Source organism: Bos indicus, chromosome 22 (genome assembly GCF_029378745.1).
Source record: "Bos indicus isolate NIAB-ARS_2022 breed Sahiwal x Tharparkar chromosome 22, NIAB-ARS_B.indTharparkar_mat_pri_1.0, whole genome shotgun sequence".
Classification (NCBI taxonomy): Eukaryota; Metazoa; Chordata; class Mammalia; order Artiodactyla; family Bovidae; genus Bos; species Bos indicus.
Window position 1 is genome coordinate 10,892,565 of NC_091781.1, and position 26,812 is coordinate 10,919,376.

At 48.2% G+C, this 26,812-nt stretch overlaps 1 protein-coding gene across 2 annotated transcripts in view; it reads left to right on the forward strand.

Moving 5' to 3' along the window:
* Nucleotides 1-26,812, forward strand: part of ITGA9 (integrin subunit alpha 9) — a 364,186-nt gene that overhangs the window by 88,677 nt on the left and 248,697 nt on the right. For both annotated transcript variants that reach the window (XM_019984744.2, XM_070777085.1), the window contains one exon: nt 5,451-5,611. In XM_019984744.2, coding sequence (XP_019840303.2) covers nt 5,451-5,611 — 161 coding nt within the window. The remainder of the gene's footprint in view (nt 1-5,450; nt 5,612-26,812) is intronic.

Here is a 26,812-nt window from a genome sequence, read left to right on the forward strand (position 1 = left end):
GCCCCAGCCGAGCAGAGCAACAGCTTCCTAAACCCATCACAGGGAGTCACTGAAACTCCTGTGTGGCTCATTCAGTCAACAGATAGTTACTAAGTTCTAAGAAGTGCCAGACCGTGTGCTTGGGCGGAATGGACCAGGCAGGGTCTTTGCCCTCATGGAGCATGTGTGGCTGCTCCAGTGCAGTCCTGCATTGCAGACAACATGCCCAATTTAGGCAGCCCCCAGAACACATTTATAACGTTTCATCAAGCCATTTAATACAAGAGTTCAGCCCATCTCGGGTCTTACTAATCTTCATTCTTGGACTGGGGAGCAGTGTGAGGCTCCTGGGAGCCTCCTGGCTGCCATAGGCAAGGCAGGTGATGGCTGTGCCTAAGAGGCCTCTGCTCCTTACTTGCAGACCAAGCCTGTACCTAACTTGCTGGCCAGGCTGAAGCCTAAACACACTTGTCAGTCCTCAGAGTCTGAGACTCAAGCAGGCAATTCTGGACTATCTCCGGAAAGCTAGGTGGAAACCAGGCAGGGCTGAGCCCTAAGTGGTTGTGTTCTGTGCTCTGACCTGGCACCCGCATATTTCAGTGGCTCTCATGCAGTCTGGTGAGGCTGAGAGTGAGCAGGGGGCTTGTCCTGCCCCCAGACAGGCAGTACAGCCAGGTCCTGAGAAATGGCACCAAGGTCATGCAAGCCAGTGGCAGAAATGGGGTTGACACCAGGCAGCTTGTACCCAGACCCTTCCTCTGGTCCTCGGGGTGCATTTTTACTCCGGAGAGCTTTTGCACATGGAGAACATTTTCTGAGCTCCTTCTGGTCTCTCAGGCAGCATGGAGATGGGATAATGAGGCAAGTCCATGTTCTGTGAGGAGAGGGGAACCTACTGTAATTGCCACCTCATTGCTTGGGGGGAGGGTAAGAAAAGTTAGGAAAGTAGAAACAGTCTCTTTCTCCCCTCTCTCCTGGAAAACTTGAAGGGAAGCTCAGAATAAGTCTGGAAGGAGGATTTATTGGTAGAATTTCGTAGCTGAAATCATGTTCTAATGGAGAATGGGAATGAATCAAAACTCGCTGGGAGCGACCAGAGCCACGTTGATGCGAGACAGCTGGCTTGCTGCTGGCCCGGGCCGGTGTGGGGGGCCCTGGGGAACTAGCTGGGGGGTAGGGAAAGGAGGAGGCTGGAAGCATGACTCCAGGCAGATCAGCTTTTCCATCAAGATGACATCATTCGACATGGCAGGGACACAGGCTGCCAGAAGGAGAGCTGAGGCTGTGATGTGCGCTGTTGGAGCAGGCCCTAATCAGAACCAGCGCCTCCCTGGGCCCGGCTGACTGAGCTAGGGAGGCCATTGGCAACTCTGCCAGCCCGATGCTCCAATCTTCCCACAAGGCGGGCTGCTGAGCCAAGCAAGCTGCCCAGCTGTTTCTCCAGCATCTCCTCTGCTGCCTGGGGTGGTGGGGGGGCAGGGGGCTTCCTTTTAGACACACCTGGGGTGGGGGCTGTTTAAATACCACCGGTCAGAGTCAGGATGATCTGCCCTTCTTCCCACTCCAGCAGCTGCCTCCTCCCTCAGGCTGGGTTTCCCATGATGTGTCTCTTGGTTTTGTTGTAAAAGAGAGATTTGATAAGGTGCTAACTTCTTATTGTATAATTTAAAATACCAAAGTACATTTTAAATCAGGGAGAAGCTCTGAGTAGGCAGTTCAAAAGATGAAATGTTTCCCAAATGATTGCACTTGGTGAATCAGATGAATCTAGTCTGATTGTACACTTTCACACTTTAGAAATATCTGATAGGTGAGCTTGTTGGCATGAGTACACTCTGCCCAGAGCAGAACAGCGGTTGTCGTCCTCAGGTCAGGGTTAGTGACTCAGAGCTGTTTCTCCTCTCGCTTGAGTTGCAAAAGAAATATATTGGGCCAGTAATTCTGCAGTTAGACAGGGTTTTGGGAGACTAAGCTTGATGTTTGTAAAATATCTGCACAGTTCTTGGCACATATGGAGGGTCAAATTCATTCTGTTTTCTGGACTTGCCCCATTTTAATTCAAATTCTTGCAGAAGTAAAGCCTGTGGCAAAGATTTGAATGCACACTGTTGATTCAGGAGGGGATCCCAGGAAATACCAATAGGAAAGCAGCACCATGAGACAGGAAGGGAAGGCAGCTGCAGTAGTCGGGTTTCACCAGAGAAACAGAATCATGAGGATATTGGATACTGTATATGTAAGTATAAGATATTGTAGCTCAGAGGCAGTCTGGAAGCAGCATTCATTCTTCTGGGGGGCACCCCTGGTCTTTTTCTCTTAAGGCCATCAACTAATTAGGTGAGGTCCACCCACATCCTGGATGGTAATCTGCTTTATTCGAAGGTGGCTCAGATGAAGAATCCACCTGCAATGAGGGAGACCTAGCTTCGATCCCTGGGTTGGGAAGATCCCCTGGAGCGGGGCATGGCAACCTACTGCAGTATTCTTGCCAGGAGAATCCTCATGGACAGAGGAGCCTGGCAGGCTACAGTGCATGGGGTCACAAAGAGTCAGACATGACTGAGCAACTAAGCACTAACTGATGCAAACGCCAACCTCATCTAAAAAGTACTTTCACTGTGACATTCAGATAGGTGTTTGACCAAATACCGTGGCTTAGTCAAGTTGACCAGAAACCATCACGGCAGCAGAATAGAGCATGTGTTACTGAACCTGTTACCTCTGTTAACAGGACTGCCAGAGCAGAAGCCTGCTGGGGAAGCCTGGGAGCCAGAGTAGACACACCTCACAGTTACCCGACCCAGGGGACCGGGGAACTGGGGTCACGCTTTCTTGAGGGCTGTCCCAGGGGCTTTAGTCCTTGGTGCTCCTGGCTGTTCCAATGGGTGGGGCCACCAAAGCCCTTGGGAAAAGGGGTTGCAGGTACCAGCAGTTTAGAAGTTGGGTTGGACAGCAGAGGAATGGTAAAAGCCAAGAGGATGTGGGTGGGGCACTGATGCTATCTGCGCTGTCTTCCTGTGCTGGCCTCCACCCGGTTTTCTCTGGGCTTGGCCATTCATTGCTAACAAGATGGTTCAAACATGCTGTTCTCTCCATGGTCACCCTTCACGCCCAACCGTGGAAGGGCAGCTATGGCTCCCTCACCTGGCGGGATGGCCAGATGGGGACTGCAGAAGGGGCTCCATTTAGCAAGGTCTTCTGGCTCATCTTCAGCAATGCCCATCTCCTGTCCCGACCTTGCTAAATGGAGCTTGGAAACTCACTTCATTTCTACTTATTCTTTCTTACTGTTTGGCTGTTGCTCAGGGAAATTGTGATCAAGAGAAAGTCAATTGGCTAACGTTCAGTTCCAGATCTCTATACTTGTTTGATTCTGCTGTCTGTGCATTCAAAGAATGTGAGTTTTTGATCCAATAATGTAAAAACGTACCAAGAACCACTGTGATAGGAGTAGCCCAACACTGGGGATTGAGGAGAGCTCCAGATTCCACTCTCTGGCCAGGAGCAAGTCTTGTTCCCTCTTTTCTTAAAAAAATTATTTATTTTTAATTGGAGGATAATTGCTTTACTTGTTCCCTCTTGGGGCATCAGTTCCTCATCTGAAAAAATGAAGGTCTTGATCGAGTTGGTCCCTAGGCTTGCCTGAAACCTTTCACATTCTACGAGCCTACCTCCTTTCCTGCCCCACTGCTGTCAGAGCGCTGTGTAAGTCTTGCATAGGCTCCTGTGCTTTCTCTGTTGAAGTACTTTCCTGTATGCTTTCTTCTCTTTTCAATAATATCACCATCCAGATCTCAGGTACCTCTTGGTGACCCAGCTTCACATTGGAAATCAGCTATTTGCTGAAATAAACAAGCTGGGGCAGACCTGCCCTTGCTGACCAGGAATCTGCTGGCGTAGCCCGGCAAAGTCCCTGAGATGGCAGAAGCCCAAGAAAACCATTAAATGCATTAAAAATATGCCCTGTGGCAGCTGCCGAATGCCTATCCAGGTCACTTTCCCCCTTCATACCTTCCCTAGTGGCTGATCCCTTTGATGTTATTAAAAGGCAGAGCCATCCCCTCGGCCCCAGCTCATATAGTTAAATGTTGGCAGGCGTGAGGCTACTTTTTTGGGGTACAAGAGCCCAGCTACTAGGAGGCTTGTGTGTGGAGCCAGGGCAGGGGCTGGGTCATCCATTTTCCCACTGCTCAGCAGTCTCATCTGGTCATGAATCTACAAAGCAGCTAAGACATAGTATTATGTAAAAAAGTGTTATGTGGTACAGAAGAGCAGTGAAATGGTTCTGTTGATACTAAAGCCATACTTACCTAATAAAACACATTGTCACATACTTGCTGACAAACTCTGAAATAATGGAGCTGAAAACTTTGGGGTTTATCCAATGTGTGTTCTGTATTGTGACCATGTTTTAAAGTCCCACATTTTGTCACAATAGGTTCTGCCACCCTGGCATGACACCTTGAGGCACAGGTGATGAGGTTTTCTTTTTTAGGGGTGCACCTCAATACAGACCTCACGGCGGTCATGATTTTGTTGAACCAGTAGGCACCATTAAACCCTGTGGTCCTACCCCATGGCGGCCCGGGAATGGAGTCGGCTTCAGCCTCCTCTGTGTTTCCCTGCGTGAAAGCTCTATGAGGGCAGGGGGTTTGCCCGTGTTGTTCTTTGATGTGTCTCGTATGCCTACACAGCGCCCAGCTTAGTGGGCCATGGATGGCCACAGTCCAATAGACGCAGCAGTTATACAGCCCTGCTCGACATCTGTGCGATGAGTCAGTTGTTTCGGGGGAGCGATAGCTCCCTGTTTTGGCATATGCCCCATTTCATTATAGGAGTCAGTATTCCACATAACCTTGGTAGTTTCAGTGAAAGTGAAGTCGCTCAGTCGTATCCGACTCTTTGTGACCCTGTGGACTGTAGCCCACCAGGCCCCTCCGTCCATGGGATTCTCCAGGCAAGAATACTGGAGTGGGTTGCCATTTCCCTCTCCAGGGGATCTTCCCAATCCAGGGATCGAACCCAGGCCTCCCGCATTGCAGGCAGACGCCGTAACCTCTGAGCCACCAGGGAAGCCCAGGAGTTTCAGTAGCTTCTCTTAATATTCTGTGGGTTTGCTGTGATGGCCGCCTTTTATGACACTAACTGTGTTGGATACAGCTAGCCACTCATGTGTATACTGGCGGCTCAGTTGATAACTCATGAGGTTTAAATCAGGGGGAGCTGTGATGTGTGGAACCCAGAGAATCCCCAGGAAGACTGGCTAGCCTGGTCTCTCTGGATTCTGGGGGGGGCCCTGGCTGCATACGTCTCTGTGAGATGGAACTGATCAGGGCTGCCTGACGTCAGTCCTCTGTGCAGCGGAGGGCCGCGTGTCATCTGAAGTGAGTGTGCGGCCCTCTAAGGGTGTCTGGAGGGGGCCTTGCGACTGTGTGTGTCCTCACTCACATTTTGACCTTATTCGTTGGCAGGCCTGAATTATGTTCTGACGGCTGATGTGGCCAAAAAAGAGAAGAGCCAGCTGCCCCGGGTCTACTTGGTGTTGCTGGGAGAGTCCGTGGGCCAGGTCTCCGAGAAGCTGCGGCTGGTGCACTTGGAGGAGACGTGCCATCACTATGTGGCCCACGTGAAGGTCAGTTGCTTTCCCTCAGACTTTGATCTCTGCAGATGTTCATTTGGAACTGGTGGAAACTTTTATTCTGCATTATGTACGCTCTTTCAAAATTTTATTTTACAGGGAGGAGAACATTTGTTTCTTTTTTTAAAGCGGAGTCGGGCAGCTCTTTATCGATCTTCCTGTGTTGGTCTTCGCCTCTGGGAATGGTGCTTTCTGGCCTTGCCTTCTTCTTTTGGGAGGTTTCTTGTCCTCCCCGCTCAGTGAGGCTCAGTAATCTTTTCAGAGGAGAGCCACAAAAGCACATGCCTTTGGGTCAGCAGTGGTGCTGCATCACACTGTACCTGATGCCTTTATCAGCGGTTCATTACCTATTACCTCGTAGTCATGGTTAAGGTGTTTTATAGCTGGTTTGATTTTTCTCTCTTGATTACTTTCTATTTATTTTAGGGCTGCATTTTATGGCCCCTTTCCCCCTCACTCTACATAATCTTTCAAAGTGTTTTTCTCCTCTTGAAATTATTTGTTAAGTATACTTTGCTTCTAGTTTCCAGCAGCCAGGCTTTGATTACTTACAGAGAGGCCTGTGTGCAGACAGGTACTATCAGGTTGGGAGTCTGGTGCCCAGTGCTGCAGGAACGTCCAGCCACTGACTCCCTAGGCAAAGACAGACAGCATATAGGAGGTGGAAGGACCCCCATGACCCAACCACATGGTCAATAAGATGAATGTGGTTTTGGAGTCACACAGACCTGGTGTGTGTCCTGGTTTGACACATGTGTGTCTCAGTTTCTGCATCTCTTACCTTGAAAGGTAGTCACAGAATTAAGATTAAGTATTATATGATGAAATATTCTTAAAGGGCCTTGCACAGAGTCTGCCACACAGCAGGCACTCAGCATTATTATTATTTGGTTGGATCATATGTAATTGCCAATTTCTAATGTTCTTGACTTACAAAAATGGCAGTTACATGTAGTTCAACATGTTATTATTAGCCAGTGGCTTTCTGGATGATAGCAAAAATAGTCTATGGATTGGAGATGAAGTGTCCCTCTATTATTATGTTGTTAGTGCCAGAACAGGAGAATAACAGCTGCTTCTACATGCTTCTGGCTTGTAGATAGAGAATGCCGCACACATCCATGGCACTTTGGCCCAGAGCCTGAGTCCTTGCCCCTGAGATGCTTTTCAGTGGGGCTGGGCTCTGTCTCCTGCCAGGACTCGTGCTGGGGCCTGCCCAGACCAGCTGCCCTTGGCCTGAAGGGTGAGGGCCTTTTATAAAGCAGTTCATGCTCTTGTTAAGCCAAGGGGCCACCCAGCCTTCTGGGTCTAAGATGCTGTCGGCTCGTGCACACTTGGGTATGAGGCTGTCGTGCCAGACACTGCCAGGCCTTCAAGGGCTCGCACTTGGTGTCTTGACACCCCCTGGAGGTGGGGTGTCTTGTCTTGGGCTCCTTATTTTTGAATGTTTTAAACATTTGTTTATTTGTGACTGCTCTGGGTCTTCACTGCTGCAGTCTTGTCTCTAGCTGCGACGAGCGGGGCTCGCTGTCTAGTTGCTATGGATGAGCTTATCGTCGTGGTGGCTCCTCTCGTTGTAGAGCATGGGCTGTGTACGGGGCTCGAGGGCTTCAGAAGTTGTGGCCCCAGGCTCTAGAGCACAGTCTCCACAGCTGTGGCCCAGGGCTTAGCTTGTGGCGTGTGGGATCTTCTCGGGTCAGGGGCCGAACATGGGTCTTTTGCATTGGCAGGTGGATTCTTTACCTCTGGGCTGCCAGGGATGTCCCCCTGGGCTTCTTTATGCTGGTCTCTTCTACAGATACTTTCCTTCCGGAATCTTGTGACTTTTTGCTTTGACTGAGAGGTTAGCCCTTCCTGTGTAGCTACTGGGGTCTTGGCTGCAAGACAGAGCCTCTCAAAGCCTGCAGGACCTTTGCAGAGAGCGCTCAGAAAATAGCAATACAGAGGTGCAGGCCAGAGGCAGGACCATTTCTGTGGTGGCTTCTGAGGATTAAATAGGGAAGAACAGAGTTGCCCAAGGCTGTTTATCCTTGTGCCTGATGATATCTAGGGTTGCTAGACCTGGCAAATAAATATATAAGATTTCCAGTTGAACTGAATTTTCAGATAAACAACAAATCTAATTGTTAGTATGAAAGTATATCCCAAATAGTGCACGGGATATACTTATCCATAAAATTAAAAAAAACTTATTTGATAGGTTATCTGAAATTCAGATTTAACTGGGCATCGAGTTGGAAGAGTCAGTCTGACTGATATCCTTCCGTCCCATGAGTGGTACTTAATTCATCCATCAAAACATGACTAACAAGAAGAGAGATTGCGATGGTGGTCAGAAGAGTTTGGAGGATGAGGGCAGGGCTCAGAAGTGCAGAGCAGGCATGTACCTCTATGGGATTATTTGGGTCATTTTAGGGAAGAGCAAGAGAGCAGGGCTTCAGTGAACTTGGCATCTAGAAAATTTGGAACATAGCTGTTGCCTGGTCATTTTGTCATGCAAGGAGACAGAGGTGGTGTGAGCAATCAGGAAGGCACAAGCTTATGATGCCTTTGTGGCTCAGGAGATGCTCGAGGTGGCTTGATAATTTATAGCCATGTGGGAAGTTTCTTCCTACCAGGCATTGTCTGGGCCATAGCAGAGGACCCTGGGGACTGGCAGAGGGAACAGCGAAGGTGAAAGCTACTGGGCTGGCAGGCTGCTTGTGCTGTGGCTCGGCTGGCCTGGCCTGTGGTTTCTCCAGTTTTGGGAAAACAGCTGGGAAGGCAGTGGCCCTTGTGGGGCCCAGGCGGGCTGTGGTGCTGGGGGCAGGGAATGGCAGCTTGGCCACCTCCTGGAGCGGGGCTGGGGGCTGGGAGCGGCTCCTCAGGGCAGCAGGGCCTGAGAGCACCGTGCAGCCTTCTCCGTGGGGCTGATGCTGGGCTTTATAGAAGTGAAGGAAGAGAGATAAAAGCATTCTCGCTTATCACACGCCATATGGCACGCAGACAGGGAGGCAGGCACGAGGGGATGGGTGTGTTTTGTTTAGGCTATCTTTAGGTTTTTTTTTTTCTTTTCTTTTTTTTCTTTAAGCCAATTCCAATCTTTTTTTCCCCTGTTCGTTCTTTTCGCCCTGAAGTTTTCAGTCCATATATGGTGATAAGTATCTGGATCACAGAAAGCTGCTTTGGCGGACACCTGCCTCCCAGGCTCGCCATGCTGTCCCGTGTTTTGTTCCGTTCACAGCCCTTGTGGGGCCTCCGTGTGCGCGTGCTCAGTCACTTCAGGCACGTCCAACTCTTTGCGACCCGTGGGATTCTCTAGGCAACAGTATTGCTGTAGGTTGCCATGCCCTCCTCCAGGGGAACTTCCCGACCCAGCGATTAAACTCAACGTCTCTTCCGTCTCCTGCACTGGCAGGCAGGTTCTTTACCACTGAGCCACCGGGGAAGGAAGTACCTAATTCTGTGATAAGCTGCATCCTCCTGGGGGTGTGGGTCCATTCTCAGGGCCTCACTCAGTCAGCAGAGCCAAGGCAGTTCTAGCCGCTTCCTTGGCATCTCTCCCTCAGAGTCCACAAGCCCCAGTGTGTCTCCACTCCTCCCTGAAACTAGCCCAGTTTGGGGGATGGCCCCCTTCTACTAGTGAAATGGTCTAAAGATCTCTGTGAGTCCACATGGCCACCAGTGAAGATCCACACAGCTCCTCTCAGCCTCAGGGCTCTCCATCACTTGGCCTCAGTTTACTTGTCCAGCACATTTCCACATCACTTCACATGTGCCCTGGGCTCTTGTCGAGGTGAACTGACCCCCTTTCTTCTGGAACATGCCCCTCACACCTACCAGCCTTAGTTATTGTGTTCACCCAGCATTTCTGGCGCTCGAGTTACCACAGGCCTTGGTTTTATCTCCGTGTGTCACCATGTACCTACCACCTGCATGGTTTTTGCATTTTTTTGGTCTCGAACATGTACCTCCTGTGGTATTGTATTTCCTATTTTTTTCCCATCGGCTTTTTGACTCAGATAAAATAATTTGTACACTCCTGTAAGTAGAACACTGATTATTGCCTGCCAAAAGAGAGAGAAGCTGTAAACATAAATACATTGAGGATGTAACAATGTCGTTGAATTCTAAGTGGGCTCCATTATTTGCTGAAGTCTCTGAAGAAGTGACCCGTTCTTCCTGTGTGTTCAAAGGGGAAGCTATAGAGTGCTGGGGAGGTACTGAAGACATGCTGGCACCAGGCTGAACTTCTCTTTGATGCAGTCAGAAAGACTAAAGGAAGATTGACTGCAAAGTAACTTTCCAACTATGTGGGTCCTTTTTTAGAGCCTGGCCAATATGCCATGGGAAACCGTGCCATGAGCCCCACCTTGGAAGCCCTAAACCCTGGTTATGCCCTGCTTTGATTAGCAGTGACTCCCTGCTCTTCCCTGCTGAAGAGTTGTCTGCGTTTGAAGGCTCAGTAAGTCATGATGTCTTAAACATCCTCAGCCAAACGGTGTCCTGGGCTCCAGGGAGATTGCCATCGGCTTCCTGTCTACTCAGAGCTTGTTCCATGTTGTCTGACTCCTGCTTTGGGAATGAGCAGCATGAAATAGATGCTTGTCAGACCCAGCCGTGCTGAAGTGGCCAATTGGGTCGGCTGGAGTCTGTGGTCACAAGGAACTTCTCTGCAGGGTGGGGCTTCTCACCTCTCTTGCACCTCAGGCTGGGAGATGATGGCGTGAGATGATGAAGTGGACAGTTTTGGAAGCATGGCTATATTCCTGCATCACTCCATGGTTTTCTGGTCTCTATATTTACCTGGATGGTAACTGTGCTGCTTTATCTTCAAGTCCTGCACGAACCCTTGAGAGAGCCAGCCCTTATGAGGTCAGGTAGTCATGTCTGACCATCAGACCAGAGCCTTTTCAGGAGCGGGGAAAACAGGGTGATAGTTTTGAGTCTATACAAGGGCAGTGCAGAAGCCCAGGCAAGGCTGAACAAGGGGTCAGCTGTCTCACTCCCAACTGTGGGGATCCAAGACCCCCTCTAAAGGCCTCCAGAAGACCTTTGGTGAGCAAAATCACGTGTCAGACACTGTCAAGGGAGCCAACAACAGGATTAATGTAAAAAACAAAAAAAAAACACTCCACACTGGACAAGGGAATATAAAAGCACATTGGCTTCTCTGAGTAGCTGCAGATGTTCAGGAGGCTGTTCTCTTGTGTTGCTGGAGGACAAGGGAGTCAGGACCTTAAACTGCCGCAGGTCCTGGCCTGGCAGAGGCGGGGCAGCACAGCAGCCAGCAGGCAGTCTCGGAGGTCACTCCTTGGGGTCTGCCCAGGTGTCGTAGTTGTTTTCCATGTTCACATCCAAAAAAACGCCTTCGGGCCAGCTTCAGTCACAGGATAGACTGTGAGTTTGCAGAGTGTTTGGATCCATCGGATGTCAATCTTCAGTGCCGTTGGAGGCTTTTATTTTCTTGTTTAAGAAACAGTTAAGGAAGACATCCTGGAAAAGGGCATGGCAACCCACCCCAGTATTCATGCCTGGAGAGTTCCCAGGGACAGAGGAGCCTTGCAGAGCACAGTCTATAGGATTGCAGAGTGACCTAAAGCGACTTGGCTTGCACAAGGAAGGATTAAGTTGGAGTAAAGAAAGCCTCTGTGTGAGGAAGAGGAGAAAGAAAAACCAGAAGATTTTCTTCTTTATCTGGAAAAAAATACTTAAATCTCTTGATAAAATCTCTTATTAATCATCCTGATAAGTCAAAGAAATAGACCCCCAAAAGTTGTACGTTTTGGGGAAAAGGATACAGACCTTAGATGGAGAAGGTCATCTTAAAACTTTTTTTTTAATCAGTAATATATGCACATAGTTACTCATTTTTAAAGCTGTACGTAAAGTTATAGAAAGAAAGGATGTCTCTCGGCACCCCCATTTCTCTCCCAAAGTTCCAATTTCTCGTACATGTCTTCCAAGAACTTGTCAGTGAATACACAAAGCTGTGTTTTACACAAACGGAAGCATACTGTGGCACACTGCTGCACAGCTTGCTTTTTCCTTATAAAATGCCCAACAGCAGAATAGGGAAGCAGCGGTTGCCGTTTGAAAGGCTGTACAGTGGAATACTACTCAGCAATAACGAAGAATGAAGTGCTTGATATGATATGATATATGTATTTTTATGATATGAATGATATGCACAGATCCCTAAAGTATTATGCTAAGGGAAGGAAACCAGACTCAAAAGGCTACTACTGTGATTCTGGGGAAAAGACCAGCGCAAAAGGCAGAAAGCAGATCAGAGTTTCTGGGGTGGGAGGTGGCATCCATGCTTGGCTGCAGAGTCAGGAGGGAAGTTTGGAAGTGATAAAAATATTCTAATGGGATTGTGCTTGTGGTTATATGACTGAATACATTGATTAAAGCTCAGCATAAAGGTTACAGGTGGACCAGGCTTTAAGGGGAGGATCCGGAGTTCAGTTCTAGACACACTGAGTTTGAGGGACCTATTAGATGGTGAAGTGGAGATATGTGTATAAGAGCCTACAGTTGAAGTAGTGGTCTGGGTTATAAGTATAAATTTGAGAGTCATCAGAAAATAGTTGTTTACAGCCACGAAATTTGATGAGATGAGCTAGATAGAGAGAGAGAGAGAGAGAGAGAGAGGAAAGGGAAGGGAAGTGTGAGTGCTCAGTACAGTACACCTTTCCTCTTGGTCCTAAGATGGCTGCTGAGTTCCAGCCGCTGTGTCTTCTTTCCATGCAGAAAGAAGGGGGAAGGGCAACCTGCTCTTGCCATCTGATTCTGAGGCCCTTTTCAAGGGCTCCCAATGACTTCTAGGCTTCCCAGGTGGTGCAGTGGTAAAGAATCCACCTGCCAATGCAGGAGATTCAGGAGATGCAGGTTCGATCCCTAAGTTGGGCAGATCCCCTGGAGGAGGAAATGGTAACTCTCTCCAGTATTCTTTCCTGGAAAGTCCTATGGACAGAGGAGCCGGGGGGTAGCGGGGGCAGGCACTACAGTTCATGACATCACAAAAAGTTGAACGTGACTGAGTGACTGAGCACAGAGCACAGTGATTTCTACTAACAACTCGTTTAGTGTTCATATCTTAAGGGAGGTTGGGAAATGTCAGTTTCCACTGTGTAGAGCTTCGCTCTCTTGTAGCACTTTCTGTGAAGTTGGACATGTGCCATATCTACGCTGCCCAATGTGGCGGCCACTACCACATATGACTGTTGAGAACTTGAACTGGAGTGAGTGCCACTGAGAAATTTCTACTTTTAATTGTAAAGTTTAAATGTAAATCAACCACTTGTGGCTAGGAGCTACTATATCGGACAGTGCAGATTTCTGTTACAGTAGAATATAGAGTCTTCCCAGGACACAGTCATTTATAGATCAAAAATCATGAGCCAAGTAGAAACATAAATAACTGGGTTGAAGTCAAAATGACTGTTTCACTTTGCACTTACATTGATTAAAACCTGAGTTTTAAGAGGGCTATGGAACCTGGTCTTTCTCTCCAGAGTTCCATAGGCCATAATCGTGGGAGGAGGGAAGCACAATTAGAAATGAAAATTGGGTGGCTCACCCTGAGCTGATCATTTCAGGAGCGTCACAGTCTTGCATCTGATATTTTCTGTTTTCTTCTCTGTGGCATAAAACTATGTAAAAAGTGGCAGTGTCGAGGATGGAGGTCTATACAATTGGTGGGTCGGGAGGGAAGTCATTTTAAGGTTTGAGGCATATCAGAGAATTGCCTTCTAGGATGTAAGAGCCACCTGGATCCTGATGCTCTTGCTAGTACTGGATGGAGAGATTCCTTTTCAACTTCCTTTTCTGAAGCACATGAAGTATACTCTTCCGCTTGGATGGAGGGTGCCAGGCTGGGCTGATCTGATCTGTGCTCAGCCATGGGGGGTCTCAGGTGAGTGCCTCAGCTGGGTCTCTGTACTTCCTCAGATGACAGTGGGAAGAAAACAGACTTCCTAGTAGGGATCTGGTGAGCACCGGGCCCCCTTTCCCTTCTCCTTAACCCGGAAATCAATTACTCTTCCTGGCTGCCTCTGCGTTTGAAATGGATCAAGACTCTTTACATAGGTGTTTGGGGGATTTTTAAAAAATGATTAGAAACAGATGGTGAAGAGAAAATAAAAAGTATGGAGCAAACAAGAAATAAATGTGGGAAGAGAACAACTCTCTTAGCTGACCTCCTCCTCCACCTGGAACAGAGCGTGTCAGAGCTGCTGAATTGGTTTACAAAGGCTCCTTCAAGTGCAGTTTGCACACCAGTCACTCACATGCGTGTGTGCTAAGTCACTTCAGTCATGTCCAACTCTTTGCAGCTCCATGGACTGTACCCCGCCAGGCTCCTCTGTCAAGTGGGTTGCCGTGCCCTCCTCCAGGAGATCTTCCCAACCCAGGGACTGAACCCACGTCTTTTATGTCTCCTGCGTTGGCAGATGGGTACCACTAGCGCCACTGTGGACCTCTTTCAGTCCTGACGTGGCAGGTCTGGGGTGAATTTCTAACCAGCTCCCCAGTGATACCGATGCTGCCGGTCCATGGACCACACTCTCAGAACCAAGGAGCTAGAAAACATAGGTTCTGGTGGTTATGCTCTGGCTTCCTTTTGATCTTGTGCGATTCTGGGGCTCATGCTGATGCTTTAGTAACAGAGAGCACATCTCTCATGGGAGGGCTGGTGCAGGCTGTGATTTCTTCCATGTTCCCTCACTGCCTGTTATTTGCAGGACAGTGTTGTCAGCAGTCAGTTTACTGAGCCCAAGTCTTTCAGCATTTCTGTTTAACTTCACTGGAGTGTTTTGGGCATGACCATGTCAGAAATCTTTCTCTTTCACAAAGACTAGGAGCTTCTTGAAGTACATGCTTTTATTAAGCAGAATGTGCTGTGCTGTGCTTAGTCGCTCAGTTGTGTCCGACTCTTAGCAACCCCATGGACTGTAGCCAACCAGGCTCCTCTGTCCATAGGGATTCTCCAGGCATGAATACTGGAGTGGGTTGCCATGCCCTCCTCTAGGGGATGTTCTGAACTCAGGAATCGAACCCAGGTCTCCTGAGGATTCTTTACCATCTGAGCCACCAGGGAAGCCCATGAATACTGGAGTGGGTAGCCTATCCCTTCTCCAGAGGATCTTCTGGACCCAGGAATTGAACCAGGGTCTCCTGCTGCAGGTGGATTCTTTACCAGCTGAGCCACAAGGGAAGTCCATTAAGCAGAATAATTATGATTTTTTTTTGGGGGGGGCACCATTTCTTGGGGGCAAACAGAGAATGAGACATCATCTGAGTTCTTCCTAGGAGCAAATTGGTGGTCACATGCGTTTTTTCCCCAGGCAGGTTATAGCAGGCACCATCTCAGTCCTCAGCTTTGCCCTTCATGCCACGTGTCTCTATTTTCAGTTCAGTTCTGCACGCATCACTGCTGTGCTGACCTCTGCCCGGGTGTGCACCTGTTGTCTCACGTGGTCATTATTGGTTACACTTTCCCTCTCAGTTTGGATGAGAAGTTATGTATGCCACTGCATTTATGGAGCACCCACTGTGTGCCAGACACTGAAGAGATGGAGAGCCCTGGAGAGATGGAGAAGGCGGAACTCGGCCCTGCCTTCAAGTAACCCTTGGTCTGCTGGGGCATCTGTTCTGGATGCTGTGACTTGGCCAGTCAGGCAGCCCCGGGCCTTCCAGGCTTTTTGCTTTTCCTCTTGTTGCCCTCCCCCACCTTCACTGGTGCAGACCTTACCTCCCCCTCTAGGTCCAGCTTTGGTGAGGCTCCCTCTGCAGAACGGCTGCCCACTGCCACCTGATACCCCCAACTGCCCTTCTCTCTTCCCGTCCGCGTGCTCGGATGTGGGCCTTTTCCCCACCGGTGTTACTCGGTGTCTTAGTCTGCTCGGGCCATCATAAGAAAGACCACAGACGAGGTGGCTTAAACAACAGAGTTTACTTGTCACGCTTCTGGAGGCTGGAAGTATGAGGTCGAGAGGTCAGCAGGGCTGGTTTCTCCCGAGGCCTCTCTCTCTCCGTGGCCTTAGATGGCTGCCTTCTTGGGGGTCCTGTTGCTGATTTCTCTCTGTACTCGTCTGTGTCCTAATCTCCTCTTCATATAAAAATAGCAGTCCTACTGGATTCGGGCCCACCCTAAAGACCCCATTTAACTTAATTACCCTCTCTCCAAATCTGGTCCCATTCTGAGGTACAAGAGGTTGCGGACTCAACATATGAATTTGAGGGAACACAGTTCAGCCCATGACACTTTCATACTAGTTTTTAGCCTTCCCTGTTAGATTACTGGCTCTTTTGGGTCAGGGATATTTGGCGTAGTATGAACTAGGCTCCCCAAATGCTCGTCAAGTGACTGATTAGGTTCTTCTTTTTTTTTCAACTTGAAGACTTTTTTAAAAATTGAGGTATAGGTAATTTATAATGTGTGATTAGGTTCTTAATGTCATATCTTCCTTATAGTCCATTTCAAGGGTTGAGTGGAATTAATGGATCAAACTTCAAAGGAGAGATTATTTTTTTGTCTGATGTAATGAATCAGACTTTTCTGATCCTGGAAAGAATTTGGTGAATGAGACTTTATGAACATACACACACACACACATGCATACACACACACATACAGAGCATAACCATTTTGGCATCATTTATTTAAAAACAAACAAGGAATTGCTTTCTGGACAAGCTCTGTCCTTGGGTGTAAGTCTAATACAGGGCCCAGATGTTTACTCCACAGAGATGGTGTGAGGCTATAACAAGACCTTGCTTATGAAGTGCTAAGCTCTGTACAGTGGAAAATATGCAGACACAGATGTAAGAGTCTTCAGTCAATGCCCTGAGCAGGAATTTCCGGACAGGTGTCCTCCCTGCCTCTTTTTAGTCCTTTGTGAGTTAGCTTCTTATGTACCACAGAGACCCAGCAGATGGTGATTGTGGAGCGACATGTATGCGCTGTACCATGCGCTTCCCAGACCACTGGGCCTGCCTTGGAAGGAGTGAGGGAGGGGCCCGGGCAATTTCAGGAAGTGGGTCAAGGCTATGTCATCTGTAACCAGACCGCACAGAGCAGTTGTGCTGTCTCAGAAGTCAGCCTTGCGGCTCCCTGGGCTGCTCCTGGCTTGGGTGCTAGAACTTGGCTAGGTGGAGGGGTGCTCAGGCCCCAAGGCAGAGGTGCCTCCTTGACTTCTGTCCCAAAGAAGGAATTTTCCCAGAGAGGAAACTCTAGAGCAAGTCTGTTCGATAGAAAGGGACTGCGGGCCACATTTGCAATGGTACATTTTTCTAGTTGCTATGTTGAAGAAGTTAAAGCAAGTAAGATTAATTTTAATAGCGCTGAACCCAGTATATCAAAATATTATCAACTTCTAATCAATGCAAGTATTATCAGTGAGTTATTTACGTTCTTTTTGGTGCTGGGTCTTGAAATCCCCTGTGTGTCTTGGCTGCACTTTATGTCCTCGTGAGAGAAGTGGGCGCAGTGGTTAGAGCCAAACCTGATTCCTTTGGGGACATCGGGGGTGGCTGCAGGGGCCTGAGTGTAAATTCAAATACGTGAACACATGTCCTTCATCAACTAATAGGAAAAGTACAGCTTCTGTCACCTGTGGTTCTGAGAAACATATTAATATCATAAAGGATGCTTTCATATTTGGACTGGAAAGCCTGCTTCTGAATGTCTTAAACTGGGGTACCTGAAGCCCATGCGCCCGTAGTGTGGTGATGAAGGTCTGTGGAATCTTTCCAGCATTTCAGAGCCTGTGGGAGTCACAGTGCTTACCATCCCACTGCTGACAATGTCTGCACCGTGGCTCTCAGCTGAGGCGTCAGTGCTGGTGAGCCCACGCTGATCAGACTCTGTGTTAGGGATTCCAGGGTCATAATGGCGGTGGGGAGTTAATTGACGAGTGAGGAAATCCTAGGGGTGGCAGAGGCCCACGTTTCTCGTGTCTGTGGTCCTTGCCCATGGGCACAAGTGCAGACCTCCAGAGACTCATTTGTCAGGCCTGTTAACACTCAGAGGGCTTGGAGGGGACAAAAGGTGCGTGAAGTCAGCGAGCGCTATTACTGGTTCAGTGCTTCCTGGGTTGAAGTCAGGATGTAAGCATTTCCTGTGAGCCATGAATCCTGCTCCCCACCTGTGTGGAGCGCCTGGGAAAGGCGGCTTTGGCCTGCCTTCAGCTCCTCTGCCTTCAGCTGCTCCGCTGGTGGTGTTCTCCCTATTCTCAGAGCGGGGAGCCGTGAAGAGTGCATGGGGGCCGCTCCAGGTGTCCCGTGGCTCTGACCACCCGGCTTGTAGGAGGAGGATCCCACCGTGCTTGGCAGCCCACCCAGCACTGGGAGGTGCAGATCACTCAAAAGCCCATCCATGTGCTGAACCAGAGCCCACCTCATGTGATGGCACCCCTTCCTTATCCTGCCCTGGGCAGCCATAGGCATCTGTCTGTCTGTCCCAGCACCCCCCGCTCCTTCCTGTTTCCTCCAGGGCTCAGCATCCTCAGTTCCTTTGGGTCTCCAGTTTTTTATTCCATCAGTGAAATATCCATCCTTTGTTTTTCTTCCTTTTTCCCTCTGTGTCTGACCTTTTAGCCATCCCCCTACCAGAGGTCAGAGAGAGGAAAGGAGAAGAAATTCAAGGCAGCCAATTTTGCTCCTTCCCGTCAACAGTGCAGGGAAGATGCCTGTATCAAGGAGGTCAGATGGATGGCAGTCCTTGAAACTGGCTGGTCTCACCCTCTCACCTGGTACGACCGCTGCCTTGACTCTTTGACCGTGAGGCAGTACTTGTTGGTCTGGTTTGCACACTGACATTTATCCATGCAGCCCTCTTGAATCTGACATCTGCTCCTCTTTCATCCTATGCTCTCCTGGGCTTGATGTTTCACTTCCCATCCGCTTGGTGAGAAACATGTTAACTTATAGCACATGGTGCCCTTTGTGTTGTTTGGTCGCCAATTCATGTCTGACTTCTTGTGACCCCATGGACTGCTGCATGACAGGCCTCCCTGTCTTTCACCATCTCCCAGAGTTTGCCCTAGTTCCTGTCGATTGAATTGGTGATGTCATCCAACTATCTCATCCTCTGTCACCCTCTTCTCCTTCTGCCTTCAGTCTTTCCCAGCATCAGGGTCTTTTACCTACCTATCAATTAATGAACCAAAAGGATTCCTAAACTTAGGTTACAGCCAGGGCAGTATGAGTGAGAAAGAGAAATGGATTCAGAGAGGTTTGGGATAATTTTATTAATGACAGATCCCTGAAGAGCTCCTGAAAGCTTGTAAGATTTGACATCAAGGACTGTCTCATTTCTTGCTGTATTGCCATCATCAGGCAGGGAAATTGACATTGACTAATTGCTCAGTAAAATGTTCCTTGACTGTTAGAAGAAGCTGGACTAGGTCCAGGGTGAACATATGCCCAAGATACTTGACTGCTAAGTTTACCATGAAGCTGGTGATTCATTTTGAGTTGATTTCTGTGTGTGTTGTCCAAGATACTGTGGAACAGATGTGAGTTAAAATATTTTGTGGGATTGTAATTAAAAGTAGATGAATACCTGTCAGACCACGTGGCCTGATTGCTTGTAAAGTCGTCACGCGAGAGCTTCTCCATTTGCCTTCAGAGAGTTGCCAGCAACTCCCTGCTGAAGTTTGGGGTAACCAGATCCGGGTTGAATCAGCGCACTTTCAACCAGCCCTTCCTGGGGCCTGTGGTACAGGTGGCGCTCAGCCCACACTGCTTGCCTCGGAACTGAGGGGTCTGTGGTAGAGTCCCACTTCCCCATTCTGGATGTGCCCACACTTTTTCTGCTCACCCCCTGCCATCCCCTGTTGCTGTCGTGTTGTGGTGAGCGTCTTTCAGCATCTGGCTGTCAGGTTCAGGAGGATGAATTCCTATCCGGGGCTTTGCTGGGTCAGTGTTACAGCTGCTTGTGTTCCATCTGATGTTGGCTTTGGTCACAAGGCCATCACACTCATCTGAAAGTCCTGCTTGTACCCAGGACACTGGGCTTGACTTGGTTTCTCCCATCTTTCCTGACAGTTCCCAGTGCTGTTGGTCGTTCTGCATGGCGGCAGCAGCGCACAAACTGATCATTTTTACGCAACAGTCTTTGATGACACCCAGGGGCCTATTTTATTTACTTTTTACTTTTTATAGTTGCTTTGCAATTTTTAAAAACTTTTTATTCTATACTGGAGTATAGCCGATTAATAATGTTGTGATAGTTCCAGTTGGACAGCAAGGGAGCTCATTTTACATATACATGTATCCATTCTCCCCCAAATTCCCCTCTCATCCAGGCTGCTAAGGGCCTGTTTAATTACATCGACTACATAAAGTATATTCATCCCTTATGGGAGCATTCTCAAAGCATTACCCACCCACCCCCACAGGATGGTAACAGGTTTTACATTCAAGAAGAAAACAAAGGCCTGTACTCAAATAGATTATGGAAAAAACTGTGTTTAATGTTGGATGTGTTTCTTTATTGGAGGACCTCCCAGAATTTTTCGAAGTCAGTGTTCACAAGAGGGATACACTTTCCCTCTTTTGCATGTTCAGTGTTTCCCACATGTACTTGACCACATTTTTTTTTTGTCCTGAAGCTTAGGAAATATTGCTACCATGTAGATGAGTTTTCTCCCAATAATTTGGATTCACCCATTCCTTTTTCTTTTTTCCCTACTCACACAGATACTCTTCTTCAGCTTTACGTTTTCATAACGGAAGAGCTTAGTGATGACCTCTAGAGACTTTTCTCTAGGTCTTTCTCATCGATAAGACCTGTTTAAAGGTTGAGCAGGCCCAAATACCAATCTCTAGGGTCCCCACCATATATAGACCTCTATCCATCCTCTGGTGACTTCATTGTTTTGTTATATTTTTAGTGGCCGCCCACACTGTAGAGGACTTTCTGAAAACCCATATCTCATGCTAAATTTAGCTGGGCTGTTAGCAGGCTTGATTGATTGCTGGTCTTAATGGAAGAAAATGTGACCCACACTCCTCTTCCCCATCATTAAATTATTGCTGATTTATGACAAGAGGAAACAGCCACTGGATAAGTGGGTGTCTTTTTAAAAATTGTGATGCTTCACCAAGTCGGGTATACTTGCCCGTTTTCTTCACCAGCATCTCTTAGATGCCAACCACGCAAACACTGTGCTGCTGGGGGGCCCCGGTGCTTTCGCTGAAGGACCTTGAGCTCCAAACAAAATTCCAGGGCCTGGTTCTCCAGCTACACCCATCCCCACCTAGATTTAACAAGGAGACAGGAACTAAAAGAAGCCCCTGGACTTAACAGATGTTCAAAAACACCATCTCTAGAGATGGGTAGAAACGAGTGTTGGCCTTTAAGGCATCTGTGAAGTTAACAGGTGTGTACAAAACAGGATGGATATTGGGCTTCTGAAAACCCACCCAGCATCCTTGCTGACCCTTGGTCAGGGGTTCTCCTGTCGTGAGCCAGCGCTGAGTGTGTACCCAGCTGGGGTCTGACTTCCATCTCTGCACTCGCCAGCCTGATGACCTGAGGCACATTCCTCCCTCCTGGGTGCCTCAGTTTTTCTCTCCTGTGGAATGGGCACAATATAGGATTGCACTGAGAATTAAAGGAGAGAACTGGTGCAGAGCACCCCAGGGAGGGCTTAGCACGTGGGGGGTGCTCCTTGTGGCTTTGCTTACTTCCCACTTTGTGGTCTCCTAGGGATCTTGGAGTGTTACCTTGGCTGCTGGTTAAAGGCTGAGTTGATTCATATGTGGGAACCTGCCTCATACTCTGTCTGGGGTATGTGGATGTGGGGTGGGGTTAGGGGGACTGGCAGATGAACTGGTCGGATTTCGCTGGTCTCAGGATGTATAAAAGAATGGGTGAGAGGGCATGACCATGAGGTAATGGCATTAGTCACATCTTTTATGATTCTTATAGATGGTAAAGGCCACAGAAAAATCTTGTGTCCATGTCCGAAGCAGTCCTGTATGGGCACATAGCCCAGGGCAGTGACCCTGGCTCCCATCTCTCCCTGTCTCTTTCTTTGTGTCTGCCTGTCTGTCTCTATATACACACACAAATAATTATTAAAAGTATATTCTATATGTACATAAATACATGGGTATATGTATATACACATGTGTACATATATGATATATTTTAAACAACCTTTTATTTTGAAATCATTTGACTCATAAGAAGTTGTTGAAATGGTATGGAAACTGCTCATGTAGCCTTTACCCAGTGATCACACCTCACCAGTCTATAGTATACAATCAAAATTAGGAAACTGACATTGGTGTAATGCCATACGTTCTTTTAAAGAGTGCTCAGCTCAAAACTGGAGAAGGCAATGGCACCCCACTCCAGTATTCTTGCCTGGAAAATCGTATGGATGGAGGAGCCTGGTGGGCTGCAGTCCGCAGTCAGACACGACTGAGCGACTTCACTTTCACTTTTCACCTTCATGCATTGGAGAAGGAAATGGCAACCCACTCCAGTATTCTTGCCTGGAGAATCCCAGGGACGGGGGAGCCTGATGGGCTGCCGTCTATGGGGTCGCACAGAGTCGGACACGACTGAAGCGACTTAGCAGCAGCAGCAGCAGTAGCAGCAGCTCAAAACTAATGATCTATTTTCAGCACAATTACTTGAGTCACCTACTTTAGCTCCACTTTGGTGAGATAAGTGCTGGGGATTTTAAGGTGGATTAGCCATGGTCCTCAGCAGAGCTAAGGGCTTCCTTGGTGGCTCAGACGGTGAAGAATCTGCCTGCAATGTGGGAGACCCAGGTTCAATCCCTGTCTTGGGAATCCCCTGGAGAAGGTCATGGAAACCCACTCTAGTATTTTTGCCTGGAGAATCCCATGGACAGAGGAGCCTGGCAGGCTAGAGTCCATTGAGTCGCAAAGAGTTGGACATGACTGAGCGACTAACACTTTCACTTTGAGCAGAGCTTGGTCACAGAGGACAGAGATCTGAACGGGATGGGTTTCGTGTGTTCATCATCTGTGGTTTATGGTGTTCTTTAGAATTGATGATCTCATGAGGTAGTGAGTTTCTCATCACTAGAGGTGTTTAGGCATGAGCCTTAGGCTCCCCGGCCCAGCACCAAGAGGGAGCTTAGCCCAGATGCTCCCTCAGTGTCTTATTCTTTGAAAATCTTGTGATTCTCTCAATTGCTTTGGCAGAGTTAGCAGGTAACATTGGTTATGCGGTGAGTCAGGTGATACTCTATGCTGATGCAGTTGCCCAAATGATCACCTTCCTGGGCTCTGGTCTAACGAGCTCATATGAGTTAAATCCTGGTGCTCTGTACTGGAGGCATTGTTCTGTGCCTTGGAGTACAGAGATGAATGAGACATCATGAACACAAGCCAGCATCTGGTGGGGAAGATGTTACAAACACACACCTAGAATGTAAGTAAGCGACACAATACACACAAGGTTTGGAGTGCTGAGAGACCCAGGGGGAAGTGGTTAGTTTTGTTAATAGCTACAAGACCAGGATTAAAAAGCAGAGACATCAGTTTGCCAGCGAAGGTTCGTATAGTCAAAGCTGTGGTGTTTCCAGTAGTCATGTATGGTTGTGATAAAGAAGTTAGACCATAAATAAGGCTGAGTGCTGAAGAACTCATGTTTTTAAACTGTGGTGCTGGAGAAGACTCTTGAGAGTCCCTTGGACTGCATGCAAGCAGGTTAAACCAGTCAATCCTAAAGGAAATCAACCCTGAATATTCATTGGAAAGACTGATGCTGAAGCTGAAGCTCCAATACTTTGGCCACCTGATGCAAAGAGCTGACTCACTGGAAAAGACCCTGATGCTAGGAAAAACTGAGAGCAGGAGGAGAAGGGGTGGCAGAGGATGGGATGGTTGGATGGCATCATCAACTCAAAGGACGTGAGTCTGAGCAAACTGTGGGAGATAGTGAAGGACAGGGAAGTCTGGCATGCTGCAGTCCACGGGGTCACAAAGAGTCAGACACCGAGCGACTAAACAACAATAAGGCCAGGAGGCCAGAAGGATGCAAGTTTGAGAGAGGAACTGAGTCACTGGAGATGGGTTGGTGTTTGCTGGGGGTGGGGGCACAGCATGAGCAAAGGCCCTGTGGCATGGTGTTTGTATGCATGGGGGAAACCTCAGTGTGACAGACTGTGGGCTCCGGGGGACCAAGTACTTGCTGAGCATGAAGCCAGGTTGGGCCTCTAACTTATGATATTGACAAAATGTTGGTGCTGCTAAGGGTTTCTTGGAGAATGTGTATCTGTGAGTCATGCCTGTGAGAGGTTTTCAACTCTCTGAGGATCATGCAGTTATGAATGAAGGAAATGGCAACCCACTCCAGTGTTCTTGCCTGGAGAATCCCAGGGACAGAGGGGCCTGGTAGGAGGCCGTCTATGGGGTTGCACAGAGTCAGACACGACTGAAGCGACTTAGCAGCAGCAGCTCCCTGGAAGTGGGGTTGGCCAGCGACTTTGCCATGTCCCAAAGCCACTGCCTTGACCCGCACCCCCTCAACCAGAGTCTTAGCATTTCTTCCCTGGGCTTGGCCACTGTTGGCCTTGGTTGAGCACCTCTGGGAGGTCCAGCAAAGACCAAACAGGATGCACCTCTCAAGTGCTTGGCAGCTTTTGCTGGACAGCTCTGGAGTTCTGTGTGCTATTCTGGCTGTTGCTGTTCTTACATGTTGAGTGTCCAGAAGATTCACACACTGGATCTCTTACTGGGAGGGACCCTTTGGGACAGGAGTGGCAGTATGATATTGCTGTGAATTGCAGCGAACAGTTTGGGGACCCGCTTGTTTTGCAGGTTGCTTTGGAACCACACAGAAACTGTGTTTCTGGAAGTGGCTAGATCTGGGTTGCTGGTGTCTAGCAGGTAGCTCCCTTCCCCTTTCTGTCACCCTTTGGTATTATCTGTCAGACTGGTTTTAGGAATCAGGGGACATGGTAGATTCCTCAGGGAGAAAGATCTACCTCTGTTACTGAGCTCGGTGAGGACCACTGAGAACATCTGACCTTTTCACCAAAGCAAACTTTGACCTTTGAGGGCTTCCTTCAGTTTCTGAAGAGACAGACTGTTATTTTGGTCCTTTCTCTTTTTAATTGCAAAAGGGAAATGAGAATGAAATGGAATACTTTTGGAGAGTAGAGAGATGAGATGATGTTAGGAAAGAATATCCCCAAAGTAGTGCTCGGTGAGAATCAAGTTATGAGACTCCCGTGGTGAGAGGTGGACAGAACCAGAAAGCCCTGAGTCAGGAGTCAAATTAGGCTCAGCTGTTTTCGTTGGATGCTAGGACGGTATGCAGCAGCAGTGGGTCTCTTGCGTAGTAGGTTCATCGTGCTCTCCTATTTCCTAACAAACAGGTTCTGGACAGAGACATGGCCCACTTTTTCTGAGAAGGAAATATCAATTTGAGAGTGATAATTTTTTAAGTTTTTATTTTATATTTTCTATAAAGTATAAGTGTTTTCCTTAACTTGAAAATCGGACCACTGTAGACAGTGATCACTTCATCAGATTTGATTTATAAAATAATCTGTCAGTTTGGTGGTAAGAATTGATTGAACCTTTATCAAACAAATCAACTACTCATATAGATGTGATAATTAAAGCAGAAGAACAGGCCCAGTGGGTGGACCCTGGGAGGACTGGCTGATGGAAGACATCTCATCAAAGGCACTTGCTAAGGGCAGAAGCGGGTACACAGCAGCACAGAGTGTCCAGAGCAGCTGCTGTCTGGCCAGGGGTCAGCCCTGGGCAGGGTGGTCACCTGGACGCAGCATGTCACAGCATGAGTTGTCTACAAGCTTGGGGGAGCATGCAAGATCTGAGCTGTGCTTGGGGGTCTCACAAGACCATACCTGTGTTGCCTGGAGCTTGGGTTCGATGATTGAAATGATTGATTAAGACAATTGGACAAGAAGGCCGAGTCCATCCCACGAAACCACCTGGAAACCTCAGAAGGGTCCTGAGTGTGATCTCATTCAAGGGACTGGGAGTACTGTGTAAACATTAGTCAGAGAGGGGACCAGGACTCAGCCAAAGTGAACCAGAGCCCTTATGTGGCTGTGAGATTCACATCTGTGGCTCACTTGAGGTGAATGGTTCTTATATTTTAGTGGGTAGCCGAATCACCTGCAGGACTTGTTAAACACGGTTTCTGGTTCAGTGGGTTGGGGAGGGAGCTGGAAGGTGCATTTCGGACTGCTTCCTGGGATGGCGATGCCACTGGTCCTTTGATCCGGACTGCAAAGGAGGTCTGGATTGTGAGGAGGGGATCTGCCTACTACTTCCGTAGGCATGAGGCAGCCAAGCAGATCCCGCAGCTGGAAGACGACAGGGGAGCGTCCTGTCCCATTCACAGCTCACCATCCAAGGACCCGTCATTCTTTATTTCATTCATTTCTTCTGCTTGTCCTTCAGTCTCAAACATTCAAAAGGGCATCTGATGACACAGCATTTCTTGTTAGAGAAGAGAACCAAATGCCTGCCACATGGCTTCTGAGCTGGAGAGACTTCTGGGGTTTTATAAGTTGTTTGGGTAACCTGTTGAGTGCTGCCTCAGAATATCACTCGGATCTGAGCTGTACAAGGTGGCCCATGAATGACCATCGGGAAGCTGCTGGGTCCTGAGGTGTAAACATGTCCGGGGACTCTGAACACGTGAACAGGTACTTCAGACATGGAGTCCAGGTGGAAGAGAAAACATGTATTTGCTGCGTTCTTGTTGAAAGTCCTTTTTGTCATTTCCTTGTATTTCTTTAAAGTGGTTTGAGTGGTAGAATATTATTAAGAGGACTTTGTAGTATAAGTTCCCAGTGACTAGATAGGACGTGAACTGAATGGGAGTTCACGTTTTACCCTCAAGAAGACTGCCTTGAGGAAGCCTTGCCGTGCAGTGGTCAGTGTGGGCCCTGCTTCACAATGCCTGTTGTTTGAATTAAGGTTTTGCTACCTCGTCACTGCGTGATATGATCTCCCTGTACTTTAGGTTCCTCACCTATAAAATTGGGCTAATATTAGAACCTATTTAATACGATTGCTAGGAGGACTGAATAAGGTAATACATGTCATGCAATTAGAATTGCACTTATAGAAAAAAGTCAACACCTTTTATTGTCACTCTAAACCTGGAGCCATGGAAACACCAGTAAAGCATGCTGTTTGTATATGCACACTTTTAGGAATAGAATTTGTAGTTTT